The following is a 14,387-nucleotide window of genomic DNA, read 5'->3' on the forward strand; positions in this document are numbered from 1 at the left end:
TTGAAATGTCTGCTCAGTTCTGTTCAGGAATGTTTGGTATGCCATTAAATTTTCTACAAGAGCAGTCCAGGGGGTGGGAGCAAAGTGTATGATTATTTGTATAGACAGTCTTGGAGACTTTCAGATTTTAATTTGCTCACTGGAATGCTCTGGTTCCTGACTGTCAGGATGGCTTAGGATGGAAACAGTTGGAAAGCTTACTGTTTTTCTTTGTAAGTGTAACTGGGAATCTTAACTTCCCAGTATCTCCTTATTCCCCCCACTTTTTTTTTTCTGTCGGTCCGTATTGAACTGACCTTACTGGCATCTTCAGAGCCTTTTCCTAAGACCCCTATTACCAGTCAACAAATAACATGGATAAATGGATGTTTGAATCATTTCTTAAGACTACAGTGAAGAACTGAAGACTGAGAGCATGGCAGGTTTTAAAAGGGGTGTGGATGAGGGAAAAGGCAAATGAGGAATAGGCCAACAGAAGGACATTTTTAAACTGCAAGGTTTTTATTGTATCTTCATAACATTCTTTAAAAAGCTTTTGTTTGCATACAGGGTACAGTTTAAAAAACAAATTAACATCAAATTACAGGTCTACTTATATATAGTTGATCATCATTAAGGTAACATCTTTCATGAATGTTGCTCCAGGGAAATGAAGTTTCTGTTGAAAACCTGTAATGTATTGCAAGGTTTGACTTTGAGTTGTGTAGAAAAAATATCAGTACCTTGTATTCGTTGAAGTCACAATTAGCAGAAGCGTGTTAACTCATTCCGAAGAAATTGGTAAAACTAGATTTTCACAGCTGCCTTACTTTTAGCTGCTATTAAACTTATCTGAGATGTTCCCAATTGCTGGCTGCTTTCTCAGAGCAGTGTCAAAGCAGCTGGTCGTAGATCTTGGGTAATTGGATTTTGCAAGAGCTAAAAAGACAAACCACTCCCTTTTGGGTGCTGAGGCACATACCTCCCAGCTTGAAGAATGCAGCCTCGACCAGCTTGTAAAGCGTGAGACCTGATGCTGCTGGGTTCAGCGTTTGGAGTACCCCCTTTGCTTGTTGGAAGTCATGGTTTGAGTATCTTGCTAAGCCCTTGGGAGCACAGATCCACACCTCTTCCTTCCGAGCGAAGCATGTGTGTGTGTCTGTTGAAGTATGCCAGCCGTTGCATCCTTCGGAGGGCTTGCTAGATTGAGGAGGTGTTGGAGAATCGAGAGTCATGGGGTGGTTAGTCTTGCTGTTGTAGCAAAGGTTCAGGGAGTGTGTGTGACTAGGGGAAGAAGCCTTTTAAAACAGGTGTCCGTACCTTGATGCGGTCTGGTCTTGGGTCCTCTTCTTACTTAGAAGGTTGCTAAGGTGCCACCTTCAAATTTGTCTTTAACCAGTGCTATATCAAGTGTAAGTCATTTAACCTTTCCAGATGGGTTGCGTTGGCTGTGTCTGATTGCGCTTGGCTTAATTCCTACTTGATACCAATGTGAGACGCAAGTCTGGCTATAACAAAACAGAACATTAAATAATACCTGCCTTTAGGCTAAAACTGGAGACCTACCTTGCGGCAGAGGCCTGACTGAAGTTGCGGTAGCAGGCAAAATGATGTTATCCCAGGAAACCCTATAAGACCATGACAAACATTGCAGGACTGGAAAAAATTCCTGACCAAAACTCTTCCAAAGCAGCCCTGTTGAGTAGCGTGTTAGGAATTGCTCTATTGTTATGACAAACTACTTGTTGTAAATTACTGGCTACTGGAAATCTGGCTGCTGGAGGTGAGCCAATATTAAGAGAGCGAGCAGTGAATGTAGCACAAGGTTCAGCAGACAGCTCTCACCCCTTACAATGGGTGCAGCCCATAAAGAAAGGATTCTTAATTGCTCATTGAGCTTTTTACCTGTGCGAGAGACTGTCAGTAGTGTCATCTTTGATTTACGAAGGGTAATGCATTAACCTGGCAAGATTTTTTTTTTCTTTTTCTTTCTTTTTTTTTTTTTGTCTTGAGAAGATCAATACAGACAATACAGAAGATGCCTCCTCCACCAGGAGGAAGGGTACAAACCACGCAGGCATGATTCATCTGTGTGGACTCCTGGCAGAGGTGGCAATCTAGCAGTTTTGGGGGTGTGTTTGCAACTTGTTTTGTCATTTTGCAGTGCAATACCTTTATTGTTCGTCTGCAGGTTCCTCAGTGCTAATCCAGTTGGACAAGAAAAGAAGCATACTGATGCCCAAGGTTATTTCCTCATGGGAAAACTGTAAATGAGTCAGAGCACCCAAGCAACGCTGGGTAAAACCGTAAGAGTGAGACTGGGGCACGATGGCAGCAGATGAATGGTTAGACAGTCGCCTCTGATATCTTGAGGATCTCTGGCTGTGTTAATTTTGTTTACAGTAGAACCCAGATTTCTAAAAACGGTGAGTATTATCACAAAACCTTTTCCAGAACTGTTCGAAAATCATCGGTGGTCTGTGAAGCTTGTTTGTTCATAATCTAAAATGCACTTAATTGCTTAGGCTGTGTTTACTTTGCACTTCGTTCCTCAGTTTTATGTTCTCCTTATGTCTGTGCAGTGTTGATGTTTTAATAAATCTCTGATCTTTTTGCTTGTAGTTTTGTAATTGGTATCTAATCAAAGTGTTGCCACTTTTTAAGAAAATCAGAAATTTTCTTACAGAAAAAGTTACTGTGAAATTCACTTTCCTCTCAACTTTACTTAATACATTTGGAAAATGTAAATTTCCCTTGAAAAATACAACTGATAGCATTCTGTATAATTAAGAGCTTTAATTTTTATCCTCGGATGACCATGTTGAAGACTCTAAATAGTCTCCTGCTGCAGCCCTTTTAACTTGCCACATTATGGTGGTTTATTGAGTTTTAAACTAGCCATGTAGCCATTCAAGCCCTAAAAATAATAGAATAGGTTGATAACAATGGGTTTAATATTTTTTAGAAAATGTTAAATACACGCAGTGCGAGTTTGCAGTGTTTGGGAAAATATATTTGTGTAGCCAATTATGGCAAGACCGTGTAAAACTTTATTTTGTGCAGTATGTGTGTGTCGTTTTTGCGCAGGATACCATTCCCCATAAACCTAAGGGTAGTTTGTTTCAGGAGCAGTGAGGAGGGGAAAGCTGTGACCCCAGGTAACGGAGAGCTTTTTGGCCAGAGACCTCGGTCCCACCAGTCTGGGGTTGTAGTTCCTACCGTTGTCGCTGCTTGGGCTGAGCCCTCTGGTAGCGGCAGCCACGTGGGGCCAGACTGCCTGGCAGCATCCTGCCAGAAATGAAAAGTACGAAGGAGCTTGGGGTGGAGGAAAGGAGGGATGGTTTTGTAGAGTTTTACAAAACACTTTGATTTTAAACCAACAGAAGTCACGGAGTAAGGGCTTTGAATTTAAGGCTAGGATATGTTCACGAACATATGGATTACTTGCTTGACCTTTTTTTAAACTGTTTAAAGAGGTGCTGTCCTCTTGCAACCACTGTCTAGCCACTCACTCCTCACTCTTTCAGAGCTTTGCCCCCCTGGGGTGCTGTGATGAAATGAAATGAGGTGGAGAAGGAGGTTCCACAGCTGGTGACAATCTCCTGAGTTGGGTGGGAGGTACCTGAGGGTATGGAAGTACCTTGTTTCTCAAGGGTTTTGACAACTCAGTTGCTTGTGTGCCTATGTCCTGGTGGAACAGAAAGCTCTGGAAGGGAGGAGTAACCTGTTTACAGCTTCTTAAAAAGGGAGGCATTACTGGTAGTAGGTAGTTTATGATAAGATATATATGTTATTCTCTGTCTCAAGTACTATAACTGGATGTTTTGGGCGAGGAATAGGTGTATGTGCTTTCACATGGTCTTGGGTCAGTATATCCATGTTCTTTCCCTACAGTGACTTGCTGCTGTGTTCCTTGTTTTGCTCTAAGTATCTGTTGGTGCTTGGCATGTTCTTGCAGTGTGAGACTGGGTGCTTTCCAGGGTGAGTCAAGCAACGCAACTGAGCGAGAACAGTGTTTTACTGGTAACGCGGGCCGATATCTTGGTGAGCCTTAGATACCTGGACCTGTTCCAGATTTCTACCTCACTTAAAGGTAACAGCCCTAGGTGGAGTTACATCAGTGACTAAATACAAAAATATGAGTTAACGATGAAACACGATGAGCTCAAGGATTCCCTGCTGTGAAATGGAATTAGGGCTACAAGCATACAGTAAACACATAATGACCGCAGAAATCGGAAAAGAATTTGATACAGCCCTTTGCCTCAAACCTGTAGGTGTTTCCCAGCCACCTCCCATTTTTTGGCAAGGTTGATCTGAATCTTTTGGTTCACTTCTCCTTGTCCATTTTATTTCCTTAGAAGAGCTAATGGTTTCTAGCTTTTAAACCCAGAAAATCTTTGTACTCGTACCAGTTGAATTCAAGAGGCTGCCATAAGGTTCTCCTTTAGAGCTAGCTTAGAAATTCCCATGGCTCTTCCCTTTATGATCTTTTCATAAGTAATAAACCTGCGAATTTGAAAATACAGTAAGGTGAACAATTGTCACAGATGAAGGGGGTAGCCAGCTGTGCGCCTGGCCCTGTGATGCTGTCAGATGGTGAGAACTTGGAGCGGAGATGTGTTTTCCTATCCAGGAAACTCTGTCGGTGCAGGACCCCTTCTGTTTCAGCATCATCTGTGCTGCTCAGTACTATCGGGGGAGAACTGAGTGGCTGCTATCAAGGCATGGTGATCTGACGAGTGTGCATCTCCTGAAATCCAGCCATCATTCCGCTTTGCCACTTTGTGTTTGTTTTGTGTTTTAGTGCTTTAGCTCACCAATTTTATGCCTTTTTTTTTTTTTTTTATTAGTCCATGCCTTAATCTACCTCTGCATCCAATGACGGAAGATTAGTGTCTCAATTCTTTTGAATCCACAGCAGCTGTTGCTTTTACCTTAGACATGCATAGCATCTAGTAATCAGATTTAATGTAACATACTATTTTTCCTTAATCCCCAGGTTATTTTCTGCCAGTAAAGATGCCTGTAACAAATTGCAAGCCAGGATATTAAGCTTTTACAAAGAACCATAGGAAACTTCATGGGGGCAGCAGAGGCCTGAATCCTTCTGCAAAGCAAGTAACATGTTACTTCAGTCTGGTCCTTGTTTCTCAGATTTTGATATCTGATCCCAGAGGGCCCAAGCTTGCTACCTTGCGTGGCAGAGACGAAGCCTGTCTTAAATCACTTCAAAAAGGACCCACAGGCTGAACTGCTTTAATAAGCTCTCTACCTCGCAGTTTACAATAAATTATAAATGCAGTAACTTCCAGTGTTGGACCAACTTTTTTTTTTTTTTAAGAAAAGGTTCACAAATCATTCTCAGTAAAAAATTTAAATGATAAATATCTGAAAATTACCTTGCAAGGACAGTCTTTGGGGATGGGTTTAGCTGCTTTCTTGCTAGCAACAAGACTATTCCAAAGTGAAAACAGAGGTGTCTAAGCTCCTTTAACATCTGTTCCTTCCAGGAGGAAAGCAGTAAATGCGAGGGGATGGATGTGAGGGTAGTCCACTGCCTGCTCCTTTGGACTGTGCACTTCTTCCCAGCCACGCCGCACACGGCTCTTGGGGTAAGTTTCACTAGACCAGGCTGCCCAAATCCCCATCCCACCTGACCTTGAACACTTCCAGGGATGGGGCATCCACAGCTTCTCTAGGCAACCTGTGCCAGTGTCTCACCACCCTCATCATAAAAATTTCTTCCTCATCCGATCTAAGCCTACCCTCTTCCAGTATGAAACCTTTTCCCCTTGTCCTGTCGCTGCAGGAGGAAATATTTTGAAGTATTCATTATGTTCAACATGCCAAGCAACCTCCAGCACAACTCCTGGAGTGTTAGAAACCTGCTATTCAGCCTCCTTTACCCAGCAGTAACAGTGCAGCTCCCAAGGCATTGCGTAGCCAAGCTTTCCTTCCAGGCTGGCAGGGTTTGTCTGGCTGGAGGTGATGGACCGTTTGACCAAGCGGTGACGGAAGCTGTTCTGGATTGTGCCTGGCTGCACCACACACCGTCCCAGCAAGTGGTCCTGCCTGCAGGAGTCCCGTGTGCCTACCTTGGGGTCACTGCCCAACCAGGAGAGGAATGAAGTGGCTATTGATATTCGTACAACTGTAGTTTTATCTTATGGCAAAAGTCATATAGATCGCATTGTCACCAACAAGTCACAGATTCTCACCAACACGGGAAATACTGGAGAGCTTAAGCCTAATACAGGCTTTTTGACTGAAGGACAACTGCTGGAGGCGTGTGTGATCCTGTCGGCTAACTCAGTATGTCACTGCAGTAGAAGGGTAGAACCGAAGGCTCGATATATAGAGATACACTGCCAGTGGGGAGTTCTCAGTTGGTCTGTATGAGCAAGGGGCCATGAGCTCTGCATTCTGGACCTTGATAAGACTTCTGGACCTCAAAATGACTATTCTGCCCTTGCAGTCACCTTTCTGGTTTGTGCCACGGAGTCATCTTATTTCAGATTTAATCTGCATTCCACTTCTTATTTTTCAGGTTCTCCATAAGGAATCAAAGACTGGTAATCAGCAAGGTACAGTGAATAGCTATGTGTCTTTGTTAATTCTTTGTGAGATGTTACCAATTATCAATACTTTATACCCCTGATACCTCGTGAACCATAGTATGCTGTCTTATACCTTATAACAATATCTGCTTGATTTGTTTTACAGATGGCTGTAGAAATCTTATTCCCTGCAAAGATAACGGAGCTATTTGTATTCAGCCTTGTTCTCCCTCCTTCCATGGGGAGACAAGCTTTGTTTGTGAAAACAGAAAGTGGCAAATGTTCGCAGATGCCTGTGCCAGCCTGGATGTTCAGTCTCTTTTTCAGGTGAGGCATCTGCTTTGGCCTGTGCTCATAATTTCTTGCAGAGACAGCCCCTTCCTCCATCCGCTTTCAGACTTGAGCAAAGGGAAGGAGGTGGGATCCTAAAACACAGATAAATTTGATAACAGGCTTTGACTTCATCTTAAACCAAATGATAGGAAATAAATTTTAGAAATTATTGCGTGGAAACATAATTCAGAAGTGAACTTGCCTTGTTCTTTTGGTTAACATTCCTCATGCGCATCTAAACCAAGACAATGATACGCTGGGATGGACCTGAGAAAAAAGCAACACCAATATCTGTAATAATCAGATGATTCATGGTAAATTCTCCTCAACCACAAAATAAAAAACTTTATTCAGGTCACTTGAAGGATAAGGCACTACATTTAGTTCTTGCCCCTTTCTTTGTATCTGTTGTAGAAGCAAGGCATTCTTCTCAGGTGGGCTGTGGTCCTGGGTTTCAGGCCATCCAGCACATTTATTGCATACCCCAGCACAGAATGACAGAATGGTCACGGTCAGAAGGGACCTGTGAAGGTCACCTAGTTGCAGCACTGTATCTCTTGCCTGGTTGTAGCTGCAGCTTCATTTTCATTCTGTTTGTTCATTTTCCCAAATTTATTTTCCTCCCTCCAGAGAATTTCTGAACGTGAGCTCCTTCCAAGCTCTGGAGGACAGGTTAGTGTTGCTGGAGAACACCTTCCTTTTGTAGGGGAAGGAAAGCCAGCACATGGGAAGCCTGGAGGTGGAGCAAAATATTTTGGTGATGACGACCATGGGAATAGTAACTGCCAAGCTGATTTTTCATGCATCATCCCAGATATCCTGTCTTCACCAGCCATTCCAGGAAACATTGCTGATATAGTGGAATTGCTGAAGAAGATTTCCCTGCTGTTATCAGAGAATGTCAATAGAGGAAAAATGCAGGTATTTACTCATATGGGCTTCAGGAGGTGTTTTTGAGCTTGCCAGAGCATCCATACAGTGTTTTGTCCTTATAGCCACTGTCCAATGAAGTGATAGTTGCAAATCGCATGGACATCACCTGGGAGAGTTTCCAGAGAGGGCCATATTTTGTTGTCAGAGAAACTCTTTGACCTATTCATGTACAATGAAAGTACTCTCTGGAATTCTTTCTTTAAAAGCAAAAATTTTCAGGAACTGGTTAGACATGGGAAAGCAGTCCAAGGAAGAAGTCATTTTTAAAGTATGACGCTGTAGGGAAGGCAGACTTGGAGATGCTGTCCTGCAGCTGTGTTTGTCATGTGTTGCACAATGGAAACTCATTTTTTTTCCTGATGAAATCAGAGAGGTGGGGGAAGAAATATATGGAGGATGATGTAAAGCAAACCTGCATAGCAGGTCAGCATCTTGAATAGAACTTAGATGTCCTGATTTTTGCTTTATATTTGCTTCTCCAATCCCCTTTTGGGCCATGATATGAAGAGGATAGGACAATTCTGGTAGTGACCATGCCAATGAGATGTTGGGGTTTGACCATGGGAACCTGTTCATTGTCAAAGAAGAATATTCCCTTTATAGAAATCACTCTTGAATTTAAATGAGCCTTTCTGGAGACTCTGCCGGTGGAATAACAGTTGGTTTCTTTGAACATAAAAAGTAACTTTTTTTTTTCTTGTTTGTTTCAGGCTTACAGCAGGATAGCAAACCATATTCTTAACAGCTCCATTATTTCCAACTGGGCTTTTGTAAAGGACAGAAATGCTAGTTCAGTATTACTGGACTCGGTGAATTTATTTGCTGGGAAACTTCTCCTAAGGAATGGGTCAGAACGTATACAGGAGCGCTTCATCTCTACAAAAGGCTACAGCATACATAAAAACACTTCTGGAAAGAGCTTTGATTTTTCTATGGAGTTCAATAACACAGGCAATATCACTGGGCACGTGGTGATTCCAGAAGAAGAGCTTTCCAGGTTACCCAAGGCTTCCAAAGCCATCAGCATTGCATTTCCAACACTTGGAGCCATTATAGAAACCAGCCGGTTGGACCCAGTTTCTGTAAATGGAATGGTGTTATCCGTGTCTCTGCCAGAAGAGCTCCGGCGTATTTTGCTCACCTTTGAAAAGGTGAATAAACTGGAGAACGTCAAGGCTCAGTGTGTTGGGTGGCACTCCACGGAAAGGAGATGGGATAACAGGGCGTGCAAAATGACATCTGACAACATCAGCAGTGTTGTTTGCGTCTGCAAGTACCACCGTCGGACATTCAAATGCTTCTCCATTTTGATGTCCCCTGCCGTGCTCCGAAATGCAGTGCTGGATTACGTTACACGCGTAGGGTTAGGCCTTTCCATTTGCAGCCTGGTTCTTTGCCTTATCATTGAGGCTGTTGTCTGGCGCCACGTTACAAAAACCGAAATAACCTACATGCGCCATTTTTGTTTGGTCAACATCGCTACATCGCTTCTCATCGCCGATGTTTTGTTCATCTTGGCGGCTGTTGTTCACAACACAGCCCTAAACTATCAGTTGTGTGTAGCAGCCACGTTTTTCCTTCACTTTTTCTATCTTGCCTTGTTTTTTTGGATGTTTACCTTGGGCCTTTTGATTCTTTATGGATTATTATTAATTTTTTTTAAGATAACAAGATCTGTATTCATAGCTACAGCATTCTCTGTTGGATATGGATGTCCCTTGGTCATATCTATCCTCACTGTTGCTATTACTGAACCAAAAAACGGGTATTTAAGGAGTGGAGCCTGCTGGCTCAATTGGTATGAGACCAAAGCCCTCTTGGCCTTTGTTGTACCCGCTCTGAGCATCATTGTTGTGAATGTGGTGGTGGTGATAGTAGTTGTGGTGAAGACTGGGAGATCCTCTGTTGGAGAAGGCTGCAAGTCACAAGATTTGAGCAACATGATCCGAATTAGCAAAAATGTTGCCCTTCTGACACCTCTTCTGGGTCTCACCTGGGGGTTTGGATTAGCCACGGTTGTCGACAGTCGCTCTCTGGCGTTCCATGTTATGTTTGCACTATTGAACGCCTTTCAGGTAAACTCTGCAAGACTGGGAATGGTGTGTGATCAAACTTTGAGCCTGGGGAAAGGTAGCAGATCAAAGAGAGGCTGGCAGCATGCGTTGTGTGTGAAAAACAGGGTCTAAGCTTTCTTTTTGACTCAACGTGGTACATGCGCTAGGCATCCTGCGTTGACGTCGTAAAGGCAGATGGGTAATGGAACAAACTAGTTGGCACAAAGTGTGATGAGTCAGGATGATGAATTCATGTAAAGCATAAAATACACTGGTTAATGCCCAGTAACTGAAAAAAAGGGCTCATCCATATCAATTATACACAGAAAATTCTCATTGGCCATTGAAGATGGTTTTATTTTAACACATCAGTATAAACATCTAATATTACCTGACACTGTTGTATACCCAGTCTGCCTTGGCGGCTCTTGGCTAATACTGCTGCTGAGTGGGTTGAGAAAGTCTTGGTATGTAACCCATCAGTCCAGTTCTTAATGAGAATTAGCATGGGTTATATATCCATTCTTGACATTCCTGGAGAGCCCGTGTGAACTGGGCGGATAACAGCAATGAGCAAAAGGAGTTTATCCGAGTCATAGGTGATGAGATCTATCCTTAAGGAAGTGGTGTGTAGAAGCATTTAAGAACCATCCTGTGGTCATGCTGGTTTTGTTAACTGGTTTTGCAACTTTTTTAGGGATTCTTCATCCTGTTGTTTGGGACACTTCTGGACAGAAAGGTACTTGGGTCACTTCAGTACTTATTCTGGATTGTATGAACATTTTCTACGCTCTGAGAAACTGTTCCGTTTAATATTTTCTTAAATCTACAGACAAGAGAAGCCTTAAGGATGAGCTGCCTTTCATCAAAGAGGAAGTGTAGTCTAGCAAAGGTAAAGATTTATATAGATTGCTTTTTTCCCCCCTTAGAGGCTTAATTTACTAACTTACCTTATTTGTATGAGGAAAGAATGGAACGAATCACTGAATCTTGCCTGGTTTAACATTTTTCTAAGGCAAATGCTTGCTGAAGGAAATACAGTGTCCTGGTTTTGGCTGGGATGGAGTTAATTTTCCTCTTGGTGGTGCTGTGTTTTGGATTTGGTGTGGAAACAGTGTGGTCAGGGACTTTTTGGTTTCTCAGGCCTTGCTGGCGGGAGGGCTGGAGGGATGCAGAAAATTGGAAGGGAGCAGAGCCGGGACAGCTGACCCCAACTAGCCAAAGGGATATTCCATACCATGGGATGTCATGCTCAGTATATAAACTGGGCGGGTTGCCCAAGGCTGCCGATCGCTGCTCGGGGACTGTCTGGGCATCGCTCAGCAGGTGGTGAGCAACTGTACTGGGCATCACTAGTATTCTTTTCTCCCTTGCCTTTGAATTTCATTCCTCTCCCCTTCTCCCTTGTTTTCATTATAGCTTATTATTACTCTTTTGCTTTTATCTCAATTGTTACAACTGTTCTTATCTCAGCCCTCAAGTTTTACATCCCTTTCTGATTCTCCTCCCCACCTCCTTGCGTTGGGGGAAGTGAGCGAGCTGCTGCGCGGCACTTCGTTACTGTCTGGGGTTAAACCGCAACATACAGGTATCTGAAAAGGATGTTGAGGGTATTAAGCTTCTAGATATTAGAAGTGGCAATCCATAGACTTTTGACTGCTACATAACCTACTGCTGTTACAAAATTAAAAATGGTATTTTAATCTCATCTTTTCACCTGTAGATATCAAAGTCCTTTAGACAGAGATGCCAATGACCTTTTTCCCCAGCTGTAAAACACACCTAATTTAAGGTGACTAAGTAAGGAGCAGAATTAGGAGTCCAAAATCCCAATGTAATGACCTATTTGCCATCTATACAAAAATATGGATCCGTATGATGGCAGGGCTGCTTTTAGATATCAGAAGGTGGTTCTGCTTCCAGCTGGACATCAGTTCAGGATGGAAACCGCTCAGAGCCCAGCCGGTACATTTGGTGCTCATCAATGTTGGTTCTCAAAGAGCCTGAGGGTTTTTTTAAATATCAAGACAATTCATTAAAAGCCAGTGTTTAAACCTTAAGGAAACAGCTGTGTTTCAGCAGCTTCCTAGGAAAACGTAGGTGGAATTGAAGTGCTGACCTTGCTGAGTTAGTATTTCCTACCTCTGCTGGAAAAGTTTATCTGCTGTTTGTTAGATTTCCTTTGGTACCGAGGCTTTAATGCTTTCATGCTGTATTTATAAAAGGGAATCCCCTTTAGCTGTCTTGCAAGAATAGTCTGCAGTGCTCCTGCTGTCTGCCAAAAGAAACTATGTCAGTTCAGTTTGAACTTCAGGAAAATAAAGGTATTTCCTTGCTTTTCTCCAGTCTATATATCAGTCCTGATTCTAGTATTGAAAGCTATTCCTAGTTTTACAGATCCAGGATCCAAATAACAGTGAAGTTGTTGCACATCTTATCAAACTTCAGGTCAGGAGTGGAAGTTTGTAGGTTAAAATTCTCTCAAGTCACCACCAGTATAATATTCTGGAAACAATGGTAGAAATTTCACTAATCCCATGACCTGACAACACTTGCTAAAAGTATTAAGTGATCTCACTGGGCAAAATTTTACGTGGAAACCATGGCTGCCTGTGTCTACAAGCTTGGGTCAATGTGGCCACTCACCTGGGTGAAAGAGACCACATGAGTTTGACTTACAAGAGCTGGAAAAGTTTGTCACACCTGAAATGATTGTTAAAAAAAATAATAATAAAAAAAATTAAAACCTCTTGTTTCAGAGAGGTTTCAGAATGGGACTATCTGGGGGTTTAATGGCGATTGTGTAAAACACCTAGAAGGGTTATGCAGACTCTTGCTTCAGGTCCCCTGGTTGCTCCAGCCTCATAAAAACCCTTCTTCTGGATCAGATTTTAAGATGACCGTCTTGTGGTGTTTCTCACAGGATTTGAAGGCACCTCCTTTTTGAAATGGAACTTCCACCTACACGGATGACATATCTAATCTGACCTGCTGATTTCTTTTCCCTTAGTCCTAGCAATGGACGGTTGTCTTCAGTGAACCTGAGCAGCGAGAGGAAAAAGGAGCACTTTTTACACAGAAATCCTGGTTTGAGATGAGCCAAAGTGGCTGACCAGCTCAGAGCATGGACAGCACTGTCCTGAAGCACGACCACGGGAAACATCATGAAAACTAGAAGAGAAAAGGCTCTGAACCTGCTGTCAGGAGCAGGAAATCATCAGGGTTGCTGCAGCCCTTGGAGGAAACACACTGATACACCTTTCTCACCTTTATGAAAACTGCTGTGAGGAGAGTTTGTCCTCGTTTGCCATTTCAGTGCTTCAGTTTCTTTTATTATTTTTTTTTTTATGTCAGTGCAATGAGGAGCCGTACAGCATGTGGAGCTGTTCTACAGTTATTTAATTTTTAATGTGATGTGGAAATATTGAGTGTTATTGAGCTGGTTTTGGCTATCTTTGATCAAAAGTGATTCTGTTAGGTGGCACTGTATTCATAATTTCCATTTGTCCTCCCAGACCGAGGGAGCATGTAACACTATTTCTGCCTTGCAGCTGTTCTCTCCATCTCGGTATTTGTCCATCTCGGTGCTTGTGTGTCAGAGGAATTGTACAAAGCACTGTTTCAGTTTGCCAGGATAGAAATTTCATTCTTTTTCCACCCTGCAAGACAATGACAAAGATAAACAAGAATGCAAATAATTCTGCAAATAATTAGTTTCCCTCTTTAGATGTGGCAAAGTAAGTTGTGAATATGCTTCAGTTTAATCACGTGGATGGAAAGCTCCCACGTCCCATGCGGTGTGCTAACGAAGGAAATGGTTTGTCCATGTGAGATGGGGTACTCGGCTTCATTAGAAAATCAGTCCTCGGTCTGAGAAATCCTTTTTTAATGCAAGCTTTGATAGAAATGTTATTCTCTCTTGTCAGGACACATCAATGTTTTCAAATGGAAATAAGGTTGAAATTTTGTCATTGTTTCTAATAAGCAGTCACTATTCTCTACCGAAAAAAGCAGATAAATGCCCTTTAATGTTAGCTGGTATTACTCAAGTCAGAAATCACTCATCCCCCTGTAGCTTCACATACGTTTGAAATACAGAAAATTTAATCAAAATAATACTGTTTAATGTCATCAACACCCCTTTACTGAAGAGGGAGAAAAATACCCTGGGAAATGAACTGAGGGGTGTGGGGCATGTGATGCGTACTATGGAAAAATCCAGAGCCAGATGACTCGGGGGGCGGGGGGGGGGGGTGTGGGGGAGGGCAGGGCTCTGGAGGGGGGATCTCGAGGGCAGAGCTCTGCTGGGCCATGACAGAGTTCTTGTCCCCAGGACTTTGTTGCTTCCTCATGCCTTCCTCTCCTATTTTCTTTCCTCATAGACTGTAGTTTTGCTACAAGAGACTATCCCCACTCACTTCATGCAGTGCATTTGCATGTTGGAGAGCTTTGATTAAACAGAGATAAAATTGGACTTACATGCTGCTGTAACATAAATTTAAAAAGACCATTGCCCCGAAGTCTGCTT

General features: G+C 42.7%; 1 protein-coding gene across 6 annotated transcripts; it reads left to right on the forward strand.

The window, feature by feature from the left end:
- Nucleotides 1–5,370: 5,370 nt before the first annotated feature.
- ADGRF4 (adhesion G protein-coupled receptor F4) lies at nucleotides 5,371–14,060 on the forward strand. Of its 6 annotated transcripts, XM_027808708.2 has the most exons (7): nucleotides 5,371–5,594; nucleotides 6,530–6,566; nucleotides 6,706–6,866; nucleotides 7,503–7,793; nucleotides 8,516–9,880; nucleotides 10,557–10,598; nucleotides 10,692–14,060. In XM_027808708.2, exons 1-7 carry the CDS (start codon nucleotides 5,517–5,519, stop codon nucleotides 10,794–10,796), a joined length of 2,079 nt encoding a protein of 692 aa, XP_027664509.2. In that variant the 5' UTR covers nucleotides 5,371–5,516; the 3' UTR covers nucleotides 10,797–14,060. The 6 variants fall into 6 exon arrangements, 2 of the variants coding, with proteins under 2 accessions (XP_027664509.2, XP_027664506.2); XR_008732976.1 differs by having other exon boundaries at nucleotides 8,516–10,751; nucleotides 12,870–14,060; XR_008732974.1 differs by having other exon boundaries at nucleotides 5,524–6,566; nucleotides 8,516–10,598; nucleotides 10,692–10,751; nucleotides 12,870–14,060.
- Nucleotides 14,061–14,387: the final 327 nt, after the last annotated feature.

This window comes from Falco cherrug, chromosome 6 (assembly GCF_023634085.1).
Source record: "Falco cherrug isolate bFalChe1 chromosome 6, bFalChe1.pri, whole genome shotgun sequence".
NCBI classification, from domain to species: domain Eukaryota; kingdom Metazoa; phylum Chordata; class Aves; order Falconiformes; family Falconidae; genus Falco; species Falco cherrug.